This window comes from Juglans regia, chromosome 8, assembly GCF_001411555.2.
Source record: "Juglans regia cultivar Chandler chromosome 8, Walnut 2.0, whole genome shotgun sequence".
Classification (NCBI taxonomy): domain Eukaryota; kingdom Viridiplantae; phylum Streptophyta; class Magnoliopsida; order Fagales; family Juglandaceae; genus Juglans; species Juglans regia.
In genome coordinates, this window is record NC_049908.1 from 11,547,140 (window position 1) to 11,570,468 (window position 23,329).

Genomic DNA, 23,329 nt, shown 5'->3' on the forward strand with positions numbered 1-23,329 from the left:
CTAATTTCATATTTGGCTTTCTTACTATTCTTCATCTGTTGGCGAAACAATTTCTTTTTTCACCATTGTACATATTAATACCAAACTTTTTAATTGTACTGATAATATCATTGTAGGTGTAATTGTTGTAATTAAGGAGTCTCGAGATATCACTAAGTTCATTTTTAACTTTATGAGCAAGTAAATTAGATAATCCATCAATGAATTTGTCTTTCCAATAGGGTTTATGACTATCTTCCCTAAGCATAACTCTAGAAAGAAAAATATCATGATATCATCTATAATCAAACATTTGATGACATATCAATTATTCAGATAATCACTAATGCGATTAATAATGTTGAAGGGAGTTCCAACAAAATGTTTAATAATAGTATAATCAAAGTATTAATACCCTTAAGGATACCCTTGCTATGGTTTGATAAAAAAAAAAAAAATAGGGATGTTGTCTTCATCATGTCTGACAGCATTCCTAATGGGTTCTCTTACTTCTTCTGAAAGGTGTTTATCCCACCAGTGTTGAAGCATTCTAGAGAATCTAATAGTTAATAAATCAATAGTATCAGTTTGACTGAGATTGTTGTTATTAATATACGCATTTACAACCATAGACATCTTATTCTTGGTATTGAGGATTTCTTGTTCAGATAATCCATCAAGATATCATTCATACAATTTGTCATAAGAAATAAAAAACTGAGTTTGAAAAATTCTTTATTCAGACTGTAAATCAGGAGGAGTAGGCTTGGAATACCAATTTTTTGTAATAGTGATGAGATTATATTTTCTTGAAAAAATCGTTTAATCCCAGGTTTTTTCTAGATCAAATTTTTCAAAATTCTTTTCAAGTAAAAGAATATCTTTATTGTCAGATGAATCGGAACAAGATGATTCTTTTGTAGGAAAATTAGCAACCACTTCTTTACCTTTTCTACTTAAACCATTGTTAGAAGGTTCTTTCTTTAAATCAGCAAACATTTGATTAATTTATCAAGAGTGTTAGCATGTTTGGTCTTGGGATCTTGCCTTATCTCTAGTAAAATAATCAAAGATTTTTCAACATTTTCTTCAATACGGTCTAATTGTTGATCGATAACATGAAGAGTTTCATTGACAAAATTTTTTTATTCAATAATCTTCTTTGTTTCAGTAAAAGTAGTAGCATTAGAATTAGCATTGGATAATTTAAAAGGAGAAACATTATATCTACTCCTTTAGGGGAAATAATAATTGTCTCTAAATAGGGGTGACTAGATCTTACCACCGGTTTCCCTTCTTCCTTGACAAAATTTACTTTAACAACATTCAAACTATCTTTAGAAACATAATAATTTTCAATGAAGTCAGTGAATGATATATGCTTTTGTAAGGCATACATTTTGTCTTTCCATTTTCTTTTGATACGTAATTTTTCTAAATTAGAAAAAGTTGCATGATAAGATTTTCTCTTATCACGATTTTAAAAGAATTATATTCATTATATAAAGCAATCAAGTCAATTTCAAAGGCTCTATTGATCACAGTTAATTAGATGTGATGAATAGCAACAACCATATCTGAAGATGTTGGGGATTGAGAAGAAGCATCTTCTTCTTCTTTATCAGCTTCTTCCTTTATGACTTTGCCTTTGGATACTTCTATATCTTTGGTAGTGTAATAAGCAAAAGTAACTTAAGAGAATGTAGAAATACATTTCAATTTTAAATCAAGTTTAACAGTTTTGGCTGAATCTTCCAGAAAGTTTATGAGATTTTGGTCTCTTCTTTCGGAATTGTCAGCAATAGATACAAGAAAGGAACTTCCAGTTCCAGGAAAAGAATTTATTCTTTCATTGTTTACCAAAAATTGATCAAAACTAATTTTAACTGTACCATTCAAATACTGTTGAATGTAATCAAGGTTAAATTCATCAAATTCACTTTTGGAACCTAAATATTAGCATCAGGAGTAGAACTTTAGATTAACAAAGTTTTATTTCCTGGAGTTTTAAAAATAGTTTTAGGATTTAAATTAGTTTTTAACACGCGATAATAAATACAGTAAACTATGGCAAGAGGTTTACTGCTTTCTTCTATATCATAACCAGATGTCAAAATATTTAAAGTCAAAACTTTAAGAATATTAGGATAATCTAAAGCAAGATTTAAATCAGGAAAACAATCAAAATGAACAGGACCACTAAACAGAGACAATTGAATCATACCAAGTAAGCTAGTCTCAAATGTTTTGAATCTAGCATATCTCAAGCAAAAAAGTACCGAAGCATTAATGTCTTTCCTCATGAGAGGTTTAACAGCAGCTTAAACAGAACCAATATGCAGAAATTTATAACCTTTTACCAGAAATTCTAGAATAGATTTTCTGTTAAATGTGCAATATTTTTATGGAATTTTGAAATAGTATAAGTTTGTTCAACAGTTTTAACACTGAACTCAGAGGCAAAGGCAAGACAACCAAAGACTCGGAGGTGAGAGTATGAGAGAGGTTTATGGAAAACTATTTCATATGGGGTCGTGTTTTGTAGGAGAGGAGTGGGGATTCGATTAATTAAATAAGTGGAAGTAAGCACACAATTTGACCAAAATTGTAAGGGAATACTAGATTGGAATCAAAGAGCACGAGCGACGTGGAGAAGGTGCTGATGTTTGTGCTTGACTAAACCATTCTGCTGGGGGGTTTCTACACAAGATTTTTGGTGGATAATGCCATGGTCAGGAAAAAAAATCGGTCATGGAAAATTCTGGTCCATTGTCACTACACAAGGTTTTCACTCGAGAATTGAATTGATTGGCTACTAAGTGACAAAAAGACTTGATACAATTGTGTACATCAGATTTAATTTTCAAGAGATAAAAACCCAAGTGCATCGTGATAGGTCGTCGACAATGGTAAGGAAAAAACGAGTGCCATCATGAGCGGGGATAGAGTGTGGCCCCTATAAATCACAGTGCACAATTTCAAAACAAGCAGTATAAGAATGAGTGCTAAAGGAAAAAGGTAAGTGTGTTTGTTTGGCGAGAGGACAAATTAAACAAGGCAAAGTATTCTTAGTATTCATTTATATAAGTACATGAGTATCTTGTATGAGTTTCAATCGGGAATGAGAAGGATGACCCAATCGACAATGCCATAAATCAAAGGCACTGTCTGAGGTTGTATAGAAGCAGAAACAAAGTTTTAAGAATGAAAATTTTGAGACAATTTTTGAACTAAAGCTTGTGGTGGGACAGTGTCTTGGAGTAAGTGATAGAGCCCGTGTGCCATGCTACCCTTCCCAATCATTGTCCAAGGCGAAAGGCCCAGTATAAAATAAGAATCAGAAAGAAAAATAAGACAACAATTAAGGTTTAGTCAAGGTGCCATAGAGGAAGCCTAGTTTGTTCTTGGCTCGAAGGGCACGTTGGATGGAGTGGGACTAGGTTGGGTAATTTTCAACATTGAGGAGGTCTGTAACAAGTACGGTTCCTAGATTATCTGAGGATTCAAGCCGATATGGGTTGTTTGGTTCACTGAGATTTGTATACTTTTTGGTGTTAGGATCGATGGTTGCCATTTTCACTTCTCTGATACCATGTCAGATTCAATGAAAATAGTGTTTGGTAGAGTTTCTACTCAACAAAGGAAAAGGAGAAACAGAGCAAGCAAGAAGACTCAGAGGAAATATTCCTTAGTGAATTTCGTATATCAGTTATCTCTCTATGCTGTAGAGTGTCTTATTTATACAAAGAATCAAAAATTCTATTCAAGGATGATTGTACTGAAATACTCCTAAAATAACTTTATACATCACAAGTTGTTATTTGCAAGGTTGTTGAGGATTCTGGTGCATGCATTGTGATTCTTCTATTTGTGCAGAAGACGTTATGGCAGCTATTGTATTAGTTGGTAACAATGATCTTGAATATCTACTACTTGCTCGAACTCGACTTATTTACACTTATAGTAGAGATGAGGTATGACTATATGTGAATAAATGGATAAATTTGTCAATACTTGGTTGATCCTCATTAAGAACCGATATCAGACCGATTCACTATCGAAACCAAAACTTTCGATTTTTTCGATTTCGATTCAGTCTGGTCCAATTTTTTCAGTTTTACGGATTATCTATGTTAGTAATAATATGATGTTTACATAAACTAAACTATTAGTCAATTTATATTATAGTATAAGTAAATTATTTTATAATAATTAAAACATACTAGTATAGTATTGAATTTAACTATATTCTATATCAATTCTAGACTTTTTATATGAGTATATATGATCGAATGTGTAAAAATGTATTTACAAAAAGAGTATTTTTATGAGTATGATATATTGATTTTATATTATTATAGTATAAGTAAATTATTTTATAATAATTCAAACATACTAGTATAATATTGAATTTAACTATTGTCTATATCAGTTCTAGACTTTTTATATGAGTATATATGATCAAATGTATAAAAATATATTTACAAAAAGAATATTTTTATGAGTATGATATATTGATTTTATATAATAAGATTAAAATTTATATGTTATATTAAAAATTATAAGATTAATTTTATTTTATATTACATGTTATATTAATTTTATGTTATAAGACTAATAGACTTGAATAATAAGATTACAACTTCATATTATATGAATTAGTAATTTAACATATAAAATATATAATATAATATAAAAAATTATAAATATATATACCAGTCTCGTTCGGTTTAAATCAGTTTTCAAAATATGAAAACCGGTATGACACCGGTTTGGCACCGGTTTTGGTTTTTAAGAGCTAGTACCACACCGATAGGGGGTTTGATCCAATCTAGTTTAACTGACTTTCTAATCCTTAATAAAAAAATTATGAACTTCGCTTTTACATATGAGCGGTGCTATTCTGCCACTCAAAGTAGCCCGCTGCAAGTTACCGCTAGGCCAAATTTATCTTTTCATTTTTTTCAATTTTTTTATTCATATTTTTTTATTATTTAAAAGAATTTTAAAAAAATTTTAAAAAAATATATCAATACAGTAATAGCCAATTCCTTAAATATTAAGTACATAAAAAAAATTTTAAAAAAAAAATTAATACATAAAGTGTCAAAATAGAGAGACAAATTAAGTGGATAAAGTAACATTGTTCTTCGTATATTTGTGTCCTTGCGATTACATAATAGTATATTGAATGGCATTAATATTGGGATGTCCACATGGCATATTTGGTAGTCTCGAAATAAGGACATGTGGTACTTTTATTATCCTATTACACAGGATGCCATGTCATTAGAAATTAGTGTCATGTTACAAAAGCATTACGCCATCTATATTTGAGCAGTATCTAATAAATTTTCCGAACATTGGAGCGGTGGCTGTTGATAACCAAATCCCATGCATCAGCTTCCTTGTAGGGGATTTCTGTCATGGAATCTGATGGGCAACCCCAGAGAACTGGCCAAGACTGGCTGCAGAGTTGGATAGGAAATCATATTGGTCTTACAGTCCAGACGAACGGTTGGCATACTCTTGAACCAATGCCCCAAAGAGTGACGGCTGCTCAAGCAAGCGAGATGGTTTATCGAATTCCCCAACTCGTCCTGTTAAGAAGTAGAAAGAGAAAAGGGAGGGCATAAGCTTCAAACATCATATGGTAATTAGCAATGCGTAAGTATTATCAGGAAAATCCTACAAAATAACAAACTTGATTTACAGTTTACATTTAGAGTACTGCTACATCCATTACACAAAAGTAATCTCATAAATTGATGTGGTTTTATCTGATCCGTTAGATCTACTTTACAATAAAAATAACTTTATAATCAGACGAACCACATCAAGCCACATCAATTTGTGAGATTGTTTTTATAATCTTTTTTGTGGCTAGATATTTCCAATATAATAAGATGTGAATAGATAGCTGATTTCTTGGAGATCTGTATCTAAAATCCGAATGGAAGATAGAGGAAACCACTTTATTTAAGTTGGAAAAACAATATTTGGTACCAACATATATATATATATATATATATCAGTCCTCCCGTCTCAAGAAAACTGTAATGTGAGATGCTTTGGACCATTTTCTGGATGTAAATTGGGTCAATACTACCAATACAATGATCCTTCTTTTTGGTTGGCATGTTCTTGTGCCCAAAGTCTTTTTTCATGACTAACTTTAGGGCCCGTTTGGATACAGAGGTGAGATGATCTCATCTAATTTTAACTAATAATCTCACCGCTATTTACAAACCATTTCAACTCATCTCATCTCATCTCACTATCCAAACAGGCCCTAAATATGTGTCAATGAGATATTGAAAGGAAGAATATGGATCACAATAACCAATAAGCTATGCAAATGCATGATCTGTTTATACAAACAAAAGAAAAGAGAGAAGCACAGACCTGCATCTATTACTAAAACCCTATCACAGTCCATGACAGTGGGTATTCGGTGAGCAATGCTGATAATTGTACAGGCTTCAAAATCCTCCCTGATGATCTTCTGAATTACAGAATCAGTTTGTGAATCAACAGAAGCTGTGGCCTCATCCATGAACAAGACTTTGCAGTGCTTAAGCATAACCCTCCCCAAACAGAGAAGCTGCCTTTGCCCCACACTCCAATTCTCTCCATTATCAACCACTAGGGATTCAAAATATAAAGGAAACGTTTTGTTATTGTTAATTAATGTTGGTTTTGGAAGAGCAGACTGAAAAAATGGCAAGTCACATACCAAAAGAATCAAGTTTATCAGGTTTTGCAGCCACCACATCTTTAAGTTGGCAGCGCTCCAGGCTCTACAAAAGCAATAAGCTCTTTTACCTCTACAAATAAACAATATATGCAAACTTTTTCTACATATAGGTGTTAGAAGCATGTCATGCCATCAATGTTGTTTTGTGCTAAGCATATTACTCTGTCAATAGTAACAAATTGGGTCAAAGAAATCGACTCCATAGATTGCTGAATACTGTCCAATTCAGAACAAGAGTGGTGGCTTTACCTTCCATATCTCTTCATCTGAATATTGTCCAATTGGATCGATGTTGCTTCTCACTGTTCCTTCAAAAAGGACTGGTTCTTGAGGAATGATACCAAACCGAGACCGAAGATCATGAAGCCCTAGCATGCAAATGTCAAGGCCATCTATAACTATTCTTCCCCCCGAAGGTTCCACCAACCTAAAGAAAACCTGGATCAAAGTTGACTTCCCACCTCCTGTTCGGCCAACAACACCAATTTTTTCACCCCCATGAATGCTTAGAGTAATGTCTTTCAGAACTAGGGGAGTGTTTGGACGATATCTGACCTGCATGCCCAAGATTCAAGGTATCACCATGGCTTGATTCAAATTCAGAAATAATATTGACTAGTTTTATGTTTGTAAGCAAATTACTCTTTTGAAGTTTGCTAGTGAAAAGATATAAAGTGAAGTACTTTCTATTGATTTCTATGCCTTTCCACTGAATCAAACCATGAAAGAAAAATTCTGATAATTTAGGAATACAAAAAGACATGAAGTTTGTCTTTAATTTATCAATAAAAAGAATTATTTGAAGACCACTTACCTGCAAGTCTTTGAGGTCAATTTTTCCATGGGTAGGCCAGTTTGGAGGAGGGAGACAGTCTTTGATTTCCCATGCAGCTTCTGATTGAATATTGGTGAATTGCTTTATTCGCTCAATAGACACCATTCTATTTTCCACAAAGCAGCTAATATATATGGCCCAGAATAGTGCACCATTTAGGGACAATCCATAGGACAGAGATAAACCAACATTTTCTGCAGAGCAAATGAATTACTCAATTTCTTTTCTGCAATGATCTCTAGTACATTAAACAAGTATCAAAGGTTCACATACCGGGCCTTATGATACTGCTAGGCAGCAGGACCATGAACAATGCTGAAATGCAGAGGATGAAGCTCCCAAGCAATTCTAAACGGAAACCTAGCCACTCATTTGATCCATTATTGTGGAAAACCATTCGTAAATTCGAACCAACACGCTTGAAATTCTCCTCACAAAATCTATCCTGCTTCTTGAAAGAGCGGATGGTTACAAAGCCAGAGATACTTTCTGAGAAATGATGGATAAGAGGAGCTTTTGTGATAGAATCAAGGCGAGTTAATTCCCGAGATGATGCTAGATAGTACCCCTGAGCCACAAGAAACGAGAATTAGCAGTAAGGATTTACCTGAACTCGCTTCAACCAAACGTTCTAAAAGAGCAACTACAAAGCATATGGATGATGTGTATGTGAAGTATGATTTATCTCTTTCAAGAGAGCACAAGGCAATGAGAGCTCATACCCGGTACCAGATATTCAGCCATGCAAGCGGAATTAGTAAGAATACTGTGGGCCAAGAATACTGGCATGTGATAATAAAGATGCCAATCACTGTGATGTACGCAGTAACTGTTAAGCTCGTAAAAAATGGGAGGTATAGGTCAATGTTTGCCTGATCACTTGATGCCTACAAGAGTCAAAAAGTAAATATAAAATTCTATCAGTCTCAAGCATCTTCATGTGAAAACCTGACTGCACTACTTTTCTGAGTAGATGAAGTAGTGATCTACACCCAATAAGGAGTAGGATAGGCCAATAACTCAGTTATGCTATATACACACTATTATTGAATAAGAGTGTAGTATATAAAAATAAAAATAAAAACAGACAGCTAAAAGAAGCATCTGAAATCTGTCTCCATGTTCTTACCCGACTAAGAATTCTTCCCGATGGGGTCGTGTCAAAGAATGACATGGGAGCATGCAAGATACTGTGAAGAATTTGTGCAAAGAAAATTTGGGCTGTCTTAAGCCCCACAAATGTAACAGAGAAAGCTCTTATCAATACCAACACAAGTGAGACAGCAGCAATGATTGCATAGACAGAAATAAACAAAGAAGGGTTGAATGACATAGCCTGCTCTTCTGAGGTTTCGTATGCCAGCCAATAGTCACCCAACATTATAGATGCTTGCCATAGGAGGGATAGAAGCAGCACTAGTGCCACTCCCCACCACCCAAAAGCCTCGGTACAATAAAGTTTATAAACATGCAAGCTCACTTTGCCAGTCTCTCTCTCCTCTTCTTTGATGAGCTTGGAAGTTCCCTTATTAGAGTTTGGTTGGTCTAGAGAGTTGTTTTCACCATTGGCTTCCCCATGGTTGGAAGAGGTTTCAGATAATTTTGGTAATTGGGGGGAATTTTCACCAGGCAAGGTGGTGCTCGCCTCTACAAGCTCCATGGATGTTTCATGGGCAGCTACTAGTGCAGTGAAATCCATGCCAGAATCGTGTAGCTCCTTGTACTTTCCCGATTGCACTATCATGCCATCTCTCATGACCTGGTACCAAAAGACAAAACAAAAAGAAGCACTTAAAGAACACATACGAAAACAGATTTACGTGTGAGGTCATGGGAGAGAGAAACAGAAAGATTTGAAAAAACACACTCACCAAGATAAGGTCCACATTATGCAAGAAATCAACTTGGTGGGTTACAAGTAAAATGGTCTTGCCTTTGAGAGCCCCTCTCACACATTTCTGTAAAATGGGTGGATACATATTGGTAAGAAACATAGGCCCATCGACATGTAAGTCAAATTAGTAGAAGTAACATGTGACAGCAAAGCAACATGGTAGATAGACAGTAACATTCAGCAAACAGATTGCTTTGCCTAATTGTTGATAATAGAGTTCTATTGCTTCACAGTTTATTTTGCAATAATTCTGCTTCAAATGACAAACTATTATGTCCATTTTTTGAGGAATATGAGATGAATAATTAAGTTTCCTCAGAATTCCCACACTACAGAGAAAGTAAAATAAGGATTAATGTGACCTTGAATATTTCTGTTCCAGTATGTGCATCAACAGCACTAAAGACATCATCAAGAAGATAGATATCGCAATCTTGATACACGGCCCGGGCAAGTTGTAACCTCTGCTTCTGGCCACCACTTAAATTGATTCCACGCTCTCCAATCTCAGTCTGATCTCCACACTCCATCATTTCCAAGTCTTTTTCCAAGCAACAAACCCTAATGACTTCCTTGTATCTCTCTATATCCAGTGGCAAACCAAATAGGATGTTCTCTTGGATGGTGCCATTTTGAATCCAAGACGTCTGAGCAACATAGGCAGTTGTTCCGCAAACCCTGACCTAGTAAACCATAAACGTTAAGGTTGTTCAGACATTCATAACTCAAATCAGTTCACCAATTTAAAGGTTTTTCACCATTTATATTTGATTATGCTTCTACCAAGCAAATCTTATGTGAATATGCAAATCTTGTTTTTACATAATACAATGCAGAGAGAGATAATAGACATTAAATGCTTATGGGAGGTCCACAATGTCAGAAAATCAAACAAATGCATCCTTAAATATGGTAAAGCCCACATGACGTGTCTATTTCTTTCTAAGAATAAACCATCCAATTCAGTCAAACAACAGGAGAGGATCTAAACAAATATAATAACAGAAAAGACTTTATGTAAAGAAACCTTTATAGACTCCTAGAGAGTCTCCATTACAATTCATACCTCTCCTCTTAATTTGTGCATCTCACCAAGAACTGACGCTAGGAGAGAAGACTTCCCAGATCCCACAGTCCCAACAATAGCTGTAAGATCCCCTTTGTTGATCTCAAAATTTATATTTTTCAAGGCTTCCTCCCCATTTTCATCATCCCAGCTAAACACCCCATCTTTAAACTGCACAGCAATTCTACCATCACATCCCTGCTCTCTCTCTATGGAGTCGTCCGTCAATTCCCTACTCATCATGTACTTATCCAACCTCCCAAGTGATATCATTGCTTGAGAAATTGAGATCACTGATTGAGGAAATGCCCTGATTGGTTCCTGCAAGATTTTGAAGATTGTTGTCGTCGTGAACACTGTCCCTGCATCAAGTGTGACTCCCAAGAAAAGCGCAGCAGCAAATGTGAGGGTTGATATCAGTAATGGGGCGCTCCACAGCACAACAACATTGCCAGAGACCGAGTACATGAACTTGGTAAGCCATCCAAACTCCGATTCCCGGAATGCTTGTATTCTCTTATTGAAGTGTTCCTCCCATGCCTGGAACTTGATCACTCGCATGTAGTTGAGCATCTCATTTGTTGCCTTCATTCGCGAATCACGATCTTTCATCAGATTGGATTGGAACCGTCTATTCCTTTTGACACCCATAATGATAAATAACATCACACCAAGAAGTCCTAGAACTGCTGTAAGCACTGAGGCACCAAGGTAGTTATATAGGAGCACCAAGGCCACAGAAACTTGCAAGGGCATTAACCATATAGAATGTAGTTGTAGCATCATATCAGAGAGCTGCTGAGCATCAACAGCCATGTAATTCACTATTTGTCCGACTCCATGCGCCTGCCGAGCAGAACCAGTCAACTTCAGGCCCTTCTTGTACAAAGAGGTGATAAGAGTGGATCGAATAAGCATTCCAACTTTCTGAGAGTTGAAATTAAATTGGTGAGTCGTTAAAACTTCGACAAATTTTGCCAAGAGTAGAGTGAATACAAGGTAGTATCCTTCATAAGGGGAGCTTTGCTTCCCAGAGGTGAAATCCACGAAACTTTGTATAAGAATGGGCCCTACATACATGACACAGAGCCGCATAATGGCAAGAGAGGCGGTGAAGAAAATTTCCTTCCAAAAGCACCTGAACAATGTTGTTCGAACCGGGTGCTTTGATTTTTCATGTGGTTTAGGCCAATTTGATTCAAACAGCACATTCAATCTTTCAGCTCTATGTTCAGGTGAAAGAGACGGGATTTCTTCAATCTTGAGAGGAGATTTGTAGCCTTTGGTCAGCACGGGATTCATCCAAAGCCAAAAGGCCTTGGATATTATAGAAGCCGAGGCAAATCCAGTCACACTCGAAAGGGGTTCATATGACTTTGTTTCTACATCAATAACTGCTTCACTTTCTCTGGTCACTGTGATCCCATTAGATCCTGTAATAGCAGTAAAAAGAAGAACTGTGGACAATGGAAAAGAAACCAAAGAAACTACATCATCTGGTCTCAAATCGGGGTCCCCGCCAGGTTCTTCAACAAAGACAAAACGTATAATCCCAGATGCCATAAACAAGGCAGTAAGAAGGAAGTTTGCAACCCAATAGATTCTAAGTGACATGGGATGAGTAACAGCTTGAAACCTTTTTTCATGGATGATTAAGATTGTGATTACTGCATGAGTCAGGGCTTGGACTAGCCAAAATAGTCCATCAACTAGCTTCCATGCCAACTGCTTAATTCTACTGAATGCCAATATGCACGAAACTGTGTAACAAAAGGTTAGCAGAACATTAACAGTCAGACACAGCTTAAACGAGAGTGTAGTCCTCAAATTAGTCTTGTTGTTTTTAATGAGGGGCCTGCGGAGGTCGGAGCTGGGTGAGACGTTGGAAGTGAACTTTAAGTAAAGCTTCAGAACTGCAAAGACCATGAGGGTGAGCAAGAAGAGGAGGTCAACGGAAGATAACAAAGTTCTTTGAGGACATGGGGAGAGAAAAATGAATCTTAGCCACTGGAATATTGTGAATAGAGTACTGGAGGATTGAATCACAGGGCTCGAGCATGAGATAGTTGTGATCCAAGATGCAGAAGACATGTTCTCAAGCTTCAAAGTACTGAAACAGTACTGTACAGAACCAACTCTTCTATGATCGATTTAATTTCCTCACTCCCTGAAAAGACACAGAAAAACAAATCAGAATACTACAAAACGTCGACAAATCTGGTAACATTGATCTTCCAAAACCAGAATACAATCACCCATAAATTCAAAATCAAAGACCAGAATCCAGATGATACTGATGCATTGAACAATTGCAAGAATGAAACAGGAAAGATGAATACGGCAAGGAAAACAATAATGACAGAAATGGAAGAAGAATAGTGAAGCCAAAAGACCGCCAATTCACCTACTAGTCTACTACCTCACTACAAACTACAAAATGCTGCTTTGACTTTTTGAACTCTCAGGTTATATTTTTTAGCTCTCAGACTCTTCAAAACTTAAAGAATTTTCTAAGAAATGAGTGATCAGCCCATCCCTCCCATCAGGAAGGTTCTTGTACAGAAGGCTAGCTATTTCTTTCCCAGAAGAAACGTTATAAAATATCAAATATGATAGGCTCTAATAAATATCACAAGAATAAATAAACGTTAAATAAATTAATGACTCCTTACAGGTCCAACGTATCCCATCCTATGATTTTCCGGGAAAATACTGTAAAGTCAAGTAATCATTAAAAAAAGACTCTGCATGCGGTGCGTTTGAATACAGATAATGTTTATCACTTCCAATAGAGAAATGATACTTGCAGTCGTGAGCGTGCAGTCGCCGTGCAGTCGTTTTAAAAAAAGTGAATAAATAAGGGACTCACCTGAAAAGAAATTAATTTTTTAATAGTAGACCCCACTCTTTTTCAAAATGACTGCACGGCGTTTGCACATTCCACGACTGTATGTAGCATTACTCAACTTGAATTAATCTTGAATTTCAGGATCCGACATATTTTTCGTCGAAGTACGATCATATATTTTATCGAACTTGAATGCAGCTTATATAATCCTTAATTCATACTGATCAACCAACGTCTATGTGGATCAATTCTTCTTTGTTTTATGAAACATTAATATTGTTGTCGTTTAGTTAAAATATTAATATAATAATATTTTTTATATTTTTAAATAAAATATGTGGTTTGATTATAAACAGTATCTAGTAAAAAATGGAGAAAGGTTTATTTATTGTAACTCTTATATGGAGCTTTCAAGTTTTAACTACCAGAGCCGCTTCTAAGTGGTCGGTCTGATTTTGAAGGAATAACAGCCCTCCACTTAGAAGCTATCACCTCAGAAATCATACCATAATCACGCTAGAGTCGTACACATGGGATTGAAATTGATTCACACTTTAATTGAAAGTCTGGTCTTCTTCTAGTCTTCTTCCTCGAGGATAACCATTCCATTAATGGCAAAAACAAGCTTTTCTCCTGTCCATTTTCTTCTTTGTCGATTAGAAGCAGTAGCTCCAACTTTATCCTCTCTAAAGCCCAATACACCATTTCCATCTACGCCTTGTTCATCTTCATCACATTTCACATCTTCACTCTCTGCAATTTCAAATACCATTTCCATAACCCACCCAACCTCCCCTCAAAGATTCCTATCTCAAATTCCTCGGCCTCCAAATTACATTAACAACCCCAAATCTAAATCCAAGAATATAACAAGAAATTTATATGTCCTAAAATAAATAGCCGAAATGAATATTATTAAGTACATCTAGATTATTAAAAATCCATACGGCAAAGGGGAGGAAGAAGGGGCTGCGAGCTGTGAAGGGTTGGGTCTTTGAAAGGGGTTCCGTTGTGATTCGAAGGGGCTGCAAAGGGGTTGGTGTCGATTTGAAGGTGGGCGAAGGGGAGGGAGCTGTGTCTCTTGCGAAAGGGAAGGGCCTGCGTAAGGGTTGTCTCTTTTGCAGTAGTTGAGTATTCTATGTAGTGCTAGTTTACAATAATTATGATGGAATGTCTAGGTGTTCCTTCACTATTGGCAGGCTATTATATGAGGATAGTTGGACCGACCGGCTTGTAGGAATTCTCTTTAACTACTTCAATACAGAGAATTTCACTAATATAAAGCGAAAATTTTAAGATGCACTAGTATTTGACTAAGATATATAATACCAGTGCTCTTAGCATACCTTCAATGGATGAAGATTCAAAAGTGTTGATCGATCAAGAGAAACAAGTTTTTTCCGAGCGAGCTCAAGCCTCCATACATGTATCCTGGAGATAATTCCATGCAAAAACCGCTAGCTGCACCAGAGAGAGAGAGAGAGAGAGAGAGATTTCTATTTGCGTGTATTCTGCAGAGTCAATATGCTGGTCCAGTGGTAGCTGGCGATCTTCTATAATGGCAGGCTGTTCACGGTATGGGATACTTGTAGTAGATGGCAGGCTGTTCACGCGGGGCGGGTATCGGATACTTCTTGTAGTATTGGACAAGCTAGCTCTTGGAGTTGACCAAAAACCAAGAAAAATTGTGGACCGCTAATCACTCTTTTGTGATCTCCTTATATAATATTAAATAATAAATTATTTTTTTGTTTATTTGCTGTCCACGTTAAAAATTAACAAAAAATCTACTCAACCTCCTACTATTCATACAACCTTTACACTCCACATTATTTTTAATTTTTATTATTTTTTTCTTTTATTAAATATTTATTATATAAATAATGAATAAAAAATTTAAAATAGTTTAAAAAGAATAAACTCAAAAAAATATTTAAAAAAATATTAAAAATTTAAAAAATTTAAAAAAGTGTAGAGTGTGGAGTGTGGTGGAAGTTGTGTAGCAAATCTCAAAAATTAAATTCTCCGAACCGTCTTGTTTGGGACACAATTTTTATTTTATTTTATTTTATCATTATATTTTTTTTAAATTCTCATATAAAATATAATAAAAAATTTAATTTTTTTAAATTTTAATTTAATTTTTTAAATTTTAAAATAAAAATAATATTAAAACATAATATTTTAAACTTTTAAATAAAACACAAAATTCTCATATCACCTATTTAAAATTTATACGTTACAAATTATGATGTATATGATATTAATGTTACATTAAATCAAATAAATTATCGTCAAAATCTCGTTAAATTAAAATAAGTTTATTAGAATAATGTTAGATATAATTTTAAAATATATGAGCCTCACACACTTTTTTTATAAAAGAAATAAGATCTATTATTAAAAATAATTTTTTCTATAAATTTTAAATTTATCTATTTTTTTTTTTAAAAGAATGCACAAAATTTATTCGATTATAAATATCATTCTCGAAATTAATAATGGGTTTATGACGTGGCCACAGGTCCACGGCCGACGGGTGACTCCAGTCTGCATGATCAAAGATAAAACGGAGAGCGTGACGTGGTACTGTTGCTGCGCGCTTCCATGTGTTTTCTTTCTATCTTGGGAGACATCATAAACGATAAACATTAGAAAATGCTGGCCGTAAATTTATTGATAAAAAGACAAAAAACTTGCCGATGAGTTGAGTAATAGCATTGGTTTTTCTGTGTATATAAAATTATATTTTTTAAAAATTAATTTTGTATATAAAAAAAATCACATATTGAATTATCATTTTTTAGTTAAATAATAATAAAGTATATTTTTTTTAATTTTTTTTTTAAATTATTATTTTTTATATATTTTACTATTAGCCTCTACCGCATACATTTGGCATTAATAATATAAATATAATAATAAAAAAATATAATTTTTTTATATTATATTAAAAATAGAATATAATGATAAGAAATATATAATACATTATAATAATGAAATGAAAATGAAGGTAAAAGTAAAGATTATCTTGTGTTGTTGGAAGTAGGGCTGTACACCGATGGGTTCGGTGTCGGTTTCGGTGCAAAACCGAGACACCACCGACGTCTGCTATGGGTCGGTTGAACCGGCCGAAACCGATGGTTTGGGGATAAAAAACCGATCATATCGGTCTCGACATGCGTCGGCGCGGTCTTCGGTCCACCGTCGGCGTCTTCTGTGAAGGAGGAGGAACTGAGGAAGAGTGAAGAACTGTCTCGCCGTAGCTGCCATGGAAGAAGAAGAGAGTTGCAGAGGGTAGAGAGAAAGAAGATGACGCGGGGAAGAAGAAGAGGGGCCTGGGGGGGTTATGAATTCATCTTAAAACGAAGCCGTTTGGCTTTTAAGCCAAACGGTGCCGTTCTATTTTAATTTTTTTTTTAACTTTCAAGCTTTAAAACGGCGCCGTTTCACTTATTATAAGTGAAACGGCGCCGTTTTATATACATATATTAAAAAATATATATAAATAGACCGGATCGGCCAGTTCAGCGGTTTTCCAGGGGTTCAAACCGACGCCGAACCGCCGATATCGGTTTTCCTTCCATTTCTCTCGACCACCGACCAGTTCTTTGCCGGTTCCAGCCGGTTCCGTGCTCCGGCGGTCGGTCTGATTGGTTCACGGTCGGTTCCGGCGGTTCCTGTACAGCCCTAGTTGGAAGAGGGAGAAGAGAAAAGGGTTGTGAGAGAGAGCGAGTGGGAGCAGGGAGAAAAAATTAATAAAAATTTAAAGAGTGAATAATGTATCTTCAAATATGTTGAAATATTGTTCATAGCTATGTAAAATTATAGAAATATATAATCTAATATAGTCAAATTAAGAGTCATATTATGCAAATATGTCTTTGCATATACATATGCAGATACCAATGCCGATGACAATGCTCTTAACTCATGTCTACGGAGGTCAAGTTAAGGACTCGTATTGGGAAAAAAAATTAAGGTTTAGTTTAGATGTTGAGATAAAATAAAATGAGATTAAATTATCTAAGAATAATAGTAAAATATTTTAAATTAAGATGTTTTATTGGATTTTGAGAAATGAAAGAGAAAAAGTTAAATAAAAATATTATAAAATTAAAATATAATTTTTTAATATTATTTGTTATTTTAAAATTTGAAAAAGTAATATTATTTTAAAATTTAATTATAAGTTGTGTATAAATGTAAAACATTTTAATTTGGAGATTTCACATAACAAAGAAAAATTATATTTACAAATATGTATAGAAGATACGCCCTTCACCATGCTACATAGCATGATTTGATTGACAATAATATCTAATTTTAAATTTCTTTTTCTAATCAAATAATGTCATATTATCAATATAAATTATACTTATTTCACACTAACTTGTAATCTACTTATATTCTCAATCTCAAAGTTTTTAATTTAAGAAAAAAAAAACTTAAAATCAGTGTTTTGCTTCTTTGAAGAATAGTCTTATTATTGCCACGTGTAAAACAATGATTGAACAATAAGGTCGATTTGCGTGCCCACATGCCGTTGGGAGACTCCTTCCTAATCTATTGCATGTGCAAATTCCAAATCAAAGCTATAATGCATAGCTGTATATGGACTTGGACCAGACCGGGGTGAAATTGACGTCGACTATTCAAAAAATGTTACTCTTACCTACAGTTGGGTCTAATATTTTTTATTTATTTATTTAATGATTAAAAAAATATTTTTTAATAATGTTGTGAATATTTAAGAATATTAAAAATAAAAATAAAAATAAAAAAACTCTTTTGTCCATATCAGGACCCGTCTCGTGCTACACCGGGTGTACCGCTCTTCTTTTTTTATTTTTTAGTAACAAATATTGCTTCATTCAATATCAATGAACAAATACAATGAGAGTCTAGTCCACACAAACACATATGAGCCTATAGAAATTACATAATAGATAGGCCTTCAGCATCCACTTCTAAGCAACTTAAAATAAAATTTGGAGGATTGTGCCACCATTGAAGAGTATTATTCACAAAGCATGCATTTCGGACCAAATGATGAGCTACCTCATTTCTCTGTTGAGCAACAGGAAGAACATCAAATGGATTTTTTTACCGCATTTGCCTATGCATATGTATCGGCTTGATTGTTTACAAATCTTGGCCACTCAATTTGGGAGGTTTTTGGGCACAGACAAAGCAACTTTACACAGGACAACAGCATCGAGGGCAAGGCTATGCGTAGAGGTTGACTTGCAGGCAGATCCAGTCCAAGGATTTCCGATTGTGGTGTCAAATAACAAGACGATCTGGCAAGAAGTCAGATATGAAAAACACTGGTTCTAATGCTCCAAATGTTGTTGTCAAGGACACACAGAAGTAGTTTGAAGAGTGGGGGTGAAACGCAATCGAGAATCAGGGACTGATGCCTCACGTAATTTGCCAAAAAAGGTGTTGAATGAAAGGAGTTTGAAAGCAAATCCGGAAGAAGACGACGAGGAACCCAAGGAGCAGGTCGTTCAGGTTGCACCTTTAGTAAGGGACGCAACTGGGGGTGTTGAATCAAAATCGGCTCATGAAGTGAAAGAGCCTGCTCAAGATGGCCAGGACGAAAGTAGTGGGATGGTAAAGTCAAAAAATGGTGAGGGAGTTGTGGATGATGTGGTGGAAGTTTTCAATGATACTTTAGCAGAACCTCTTGTCGAAGAGATGGTGAATATTGAGAACATGGAACCTGAGAACAAGGATGTTTCTTCACCTTCTAGTGGAATGAAAGGAGGCGAGACATCGGACTAGACATCATGTCACCAGGAGGAGTTTTGAGGCCTTCGGTGGAGGTTAAAGATGTCTTTGGTTCTGTTGGTGGTCATACGGACACAGTGACAACTATTCTGGAAATGGAATGTAGGGCCCAAAGGAGGGTGGGAGGTAACTCAAACGAAGGCCGCAACACGGATTATTTGTCAAATTGTGAGGATAGAGTTGGTTTTCAACCTTTCTCAAAAGAAAAAATATATGATTTTGATCCTGGAGCGCACAATGTTTTGCATCTTGGGAGAGGTCCCGGGAAAGTTGATGCACGACAATCACAACAGGTTGCAACCCGTCCCTCAAAACTAAATTTATGGTTGACAATATTATAGTGTGGAATGTGCGGGGGTTAGGCACATCTCAAACAAGATTGCGGATTTTAGTTCAGAAGTTTAATGTAGAAATTGTTGGTATTTCAGAACCATTTTTCAGAGGCCAGTTGTTTGCCTCGTCTAGCTCTATCTCTGGGCTTGCCGAATTCTTTTAGCAATGTAGAAGTTGACGGCAAACTTTGGATTCTTTGGAGTGAGTCTTATGAGTTTGAAGTGTTGGGTATGTCCAAGCAAATGATCACTGCTTGGTTGAGGAAGGGTCAGGAGTCTCTTGCCATCACCTTTGTCTATGCGAAGTGTAACCAAATCGAGCGTCGAGAGCTATGGTCGAGTCTCGAGGTCTTCAAATCTCTAGTTTTGCCTTGGCTCTTAGCAGAGGATTTTAATGTGACCTGTAATGATGGAGAGCGTATTGGTGGAAATCCCAGACCCCTCACAGCTATGGAGGAATTTAATGGGTGCATAGATTCTTGTGGACTCATGGATTTGCATGTTGTGGGGAATTTTCTTTCATGGTGTAATGGGCATACATGGGTCTCTCGCAGCTAGGCACGTCTAGACCATGCTCTAGTAAACTCTCAGTTGGCCTCTTTGTTTCCCAGAGCATTTTTGGAGTATATTGACAAGAAGACATCAGATCATTGTCCCTTACTTATTCGGTTTGAGCAACCCGAGGTTAGATATGGGCCTCATCCTTTTCGATTCCAAAATATGTGGTGTACACATGAAAAAATTTTGCAATGCGTTGAGAAGGTTTAGACAGAACCTGTGCAAGCACGGGGTCTCATATGCCTTGCTGAAAAACTCAAAAACACAAAAGTTGTTCTTCGGGCGTGGAATAAAAATACTTTTAGCATGGTGGAGCGGAATATCAAAGCAATGGAAGAGAGATTGATTTATTTGGAATCACAATTGCAGGGGCTATGATTAGAGTATTGAAAATGAGATGCTCATTGGGAAGAAATACGGTTGTCACAACTAGCCAAGAAAAAGTGGTTCAAAGAACGCGACCAAAACTCCAAATTTTTCCATGCCATTGTTAACCAAAGAAGGAAGAGCAATACGATTTCTCACATGGAGTTGGAAGGTGGAAGCAGGTTGAGTGATCCCGAGCAGGTGCATCTGGGTGCAATCTCTTATTTTCAAAATTTTCTTTCTCAACATAATGAGGTGGAGGCGCTAGATTTGTCCTCGCTAATAGAGACGCGTATTTCTAAGGATGATAACTCTTTTCTTTGCCAAGATCCTTCGGAGGAGGAGGTGCTAGCGGCTTTACGTTCTATTCCAAGAAATAGCTCTCCAGGCCCGAATGGTTTGGTTCAGCTTTTTACCTCTCTTGCTAGGAGATTATTAAAGAGGATGTGGTGGCGGCTGCTAAAGATTTTTTTACGAGCACCTCTTTGCCACAATTTTATTCCTCTTCATTTATTGTCTTGATTCCTAAGGTAGCGAAGCCTAAAATTTTTGACAAGTTTAGGCCTATCAGCTTGTGTTCGGTTGCTTATAAAATTTTTTCTAAAGTTCTAGTTCAAAGGAAGACTCAGTTTTTGCCGTTAATAATTTCTCATGAACAGGGGCGTTTATCCCAAGACGAAACATCTTTAAAAATTGGCACAAGAGATAGTACATTCCTTGAATAAGAAGGTGAAGGGTGGTAACCTTATGATAAAGATTGACATGGCCAAAGCATATGATAGGGTGGATTGGTATTTCCTCCTTCGGGTGATGCATAGTTTTGGTTTTCCTACTAAATTTTGTAGCTTAGTGGCCAAGTGTGTGCAATTTCCGTAGTTCTCAATCATGATGAATGGGTCTTATAAGGGTTTTTTTTAAAACCAACATGAGGTCTTTGCCAAGGTGACTCCCTTTCTCCATATTTATTCATCATCATGCAAGAGGTTTTATCTCTGCTCCTTTGGAAGAATTTTGTGGATGGACGTATTGGGCCATTGGCAGTTTTTCACATCCTTTGGGAGCTCCTTTAGTCTCTCATTTACTTTATGCAGATGATATCTTGGTGTTTGTAAATTGAGAGAAAAGATATTTGCAACGCCTTATTAATATTTTTGAATCCTATGAGAAGGGGTCTGGCCAATTGATTAACAAGGAAAAATCAACAAATTTTTTTTCTCTAAGTCTATTTCAAGTCCTCGAATGAGAGGTTTGAGAAGGTTAACAGGTTTTGTGGAAGGTCATTTCTCGAAATTTAGAGCCTTTGGTCTCTAAAATAAAAAGTACGGTTGCAGGCTAGAAATTGATGTTACTTTCTCAAGGAGGTCGGCTCACTCTTCTCAAGCATGTTCTATCCAGTATGGCAACACACCTGTTGGCGGTTTTAAAGGTCCCCATGGCCGTTTTCAAAAAACTAAATTCTATCCTATCCACCTTTTTCTGGGGGACATTTCATGTTAAATCTCATAGGAAATAGTGTGCTTAGGATAAAATTTGTATGCCTCTTACGGAAGGGGATTTGGGTCTTCGTAAACTTTCTAAAGTTCAAAAATCTTTGTACATGAAGTTTGCATGGCGGCTGATATTTGTCGACTTGTTATGGACCCAATTTTTTCGAGCAAAGTACATGAACATGGCCATCTGATGGTTACCGAGCCACGAGCTTCTGCTTCTAGATTATGGAACTCATTTTGAAAGTCCTTCCAGAAGTGATTGAGCATACTAGAGTTATAGTTAAAGAGAGCGGTTCATCCTTTTGGTTTGATCGTTGGCATGTGAGCGGGCCTTTATGTGCATCTACTAATTTAATCCCGCAACCTAGCTTGCGCATTAAAGACGTTTGGGTGGACGGAAGATGGGATGAGGATCTACTCATGGACCTAGTTGGCGCAAAAAACACTAGGTAGATTATCCACCATATACCAGTTGGGAAGGAAGGACAGGACACCATCATCTAGCAACCTGCCAGTGATGGTAGTTTTTCCTCGGTAATGGCTTGGGATATTATTCGGGTTAGAGGGGTTGAATAGCCAGGGATGGAGTGGATTTGGCACTTTGTTCTATCCAAAAAAATTGCAATTTGTATGCGGAAAGCTAAGACAAATGGTTTGGCAACAAATATAGTTTCTCGCTGCGATTGTTGTTCGCTGGGCAGCTGTGAGTCACTTGAACATGTGTTGGCTATGGGGGATATTGCAACAAAGGTCTGGGAGTTTGCGAAAAATGCTCTGGGTCTTCCTCGACTGATGTTTTGATCGTGGTGGTCGAGGGTGTTGCATTGGTTTTCTTTTGCCAAAAAATCATCTCAGCGTGGTGTTCTCATTAGTCTCCTTTCGTGCCTTATCACATGGAGGCTTTGGCTGAAGCGTTGTAAGGCGAGGATGGAGAGAGTTGTCAAACCAACAGAGTGTAAGGCTAGCTGTCAAAGTGTGGCTTCAGAAGTTGTCTGGCCTTCTTGTCAACAGCAGGTCTTCTACTTCGGTTGAGATATCCATCATCCAGACCCTTGATATCCCTATTTGCCGCACTAGGAGTCGAGTTTCGAAACTCATTTATTGGCTCAAACCAGCTGAGGGGTGGGTCAAACTTAATGTGGACAGTAGCTGTAGAGGAAATCCTGGGAATTGTGGTGGTGGGGGTGTGATTCGGGATCATTTCGGCAATTTTATTGGGGCTTTCTCAATGCATTTTGGACATGGCTCGAATAATATGGCAGAGTTAAGAGCCCTTGTTCTCAGCATCCGCATGTGCAAGAAAATGGGATTTACGCAGTTGGAGCTGGAGTGTGATTCAATGGTGGTGGTCAACTGGTTGTTAGTCGGGAGGTGTTTGAACTAGTATTTGTGGGACTACTAGGGTGAA

General features: G+C 36.3%; 1 protein-coding gene across 2 annotated transcripts; it reads right to left on the minus strand.

Moving 5' to 3' along the window:
• Positions 1-5,108: 5,108 nt before the first annotated feature.
• LOC108985654 (ABC transporter C family member 14-like) lies at positions 5,109-14,922 on the minus strand. 2 transcript variants are annotated; one of them, XM_018958025.2, is made up of 12 exons: positions 14,726-14,922; positions 10,532-12,698; positions 9,828-10,148; positions 9,443-9,529; positions 8,701-9,330; positions 8,294-8,458; positions 7,845-8,139; positions 7,551-7,765; positions 6,986-7,291; positions 6,716-6,779; positions 6,385-6,624; positions 5,109-5,579 (listed from the first exon to the last, which is right to left on the minus strand). In XM_018958025.2, exons 2-12 carry the CDS (start codon positions 12,620-12,622, stop codon positions 5,479-5,481), a joined length of 4,515 nt encoding a protein of 1,504 aa, XP_018813570.1. In that variant the 5' UTR covers positions 12,623-12,698; positions 14,726-14,922; the 3' UTR covers positions 5,109-5,478. The 2 variants fall into 2 exon arrangements, with proteins under 2 accessions (XP_018813570.1, XP_018813571.1); XM_018958026.2 differs by lacking the exon at positions 14,726-14,922 and adding an exon at positions 12,951-13,073.
• Between the last annotated feature and the right edge of the window lie 8,407 nt (positions 14,923-23,329).

Coding starts and splice junctions, on each gene's coding strand:
- LOC108985654 (XM_018958025.2), bottom strand. CDS start 12,622: ATGTCTTCTGCATCTTGGATCACAACTATCTCATGCTCGAGCCCTGTG. Junction 7,766..7,844: donor TAGCAGTATCATAAGGCCCG/GTATGTGAACCT, acceptor TTTGCTCTGCAG/AAAATGTTGGTTTATCTCTG. Junction 6,780..6,985: donor CAGATGAAGAGATATGGAAG/GTAAAGCCACCA, acceptor TTGCTTTTGTAG/AGCCTGGAGCGCTGCCAACT.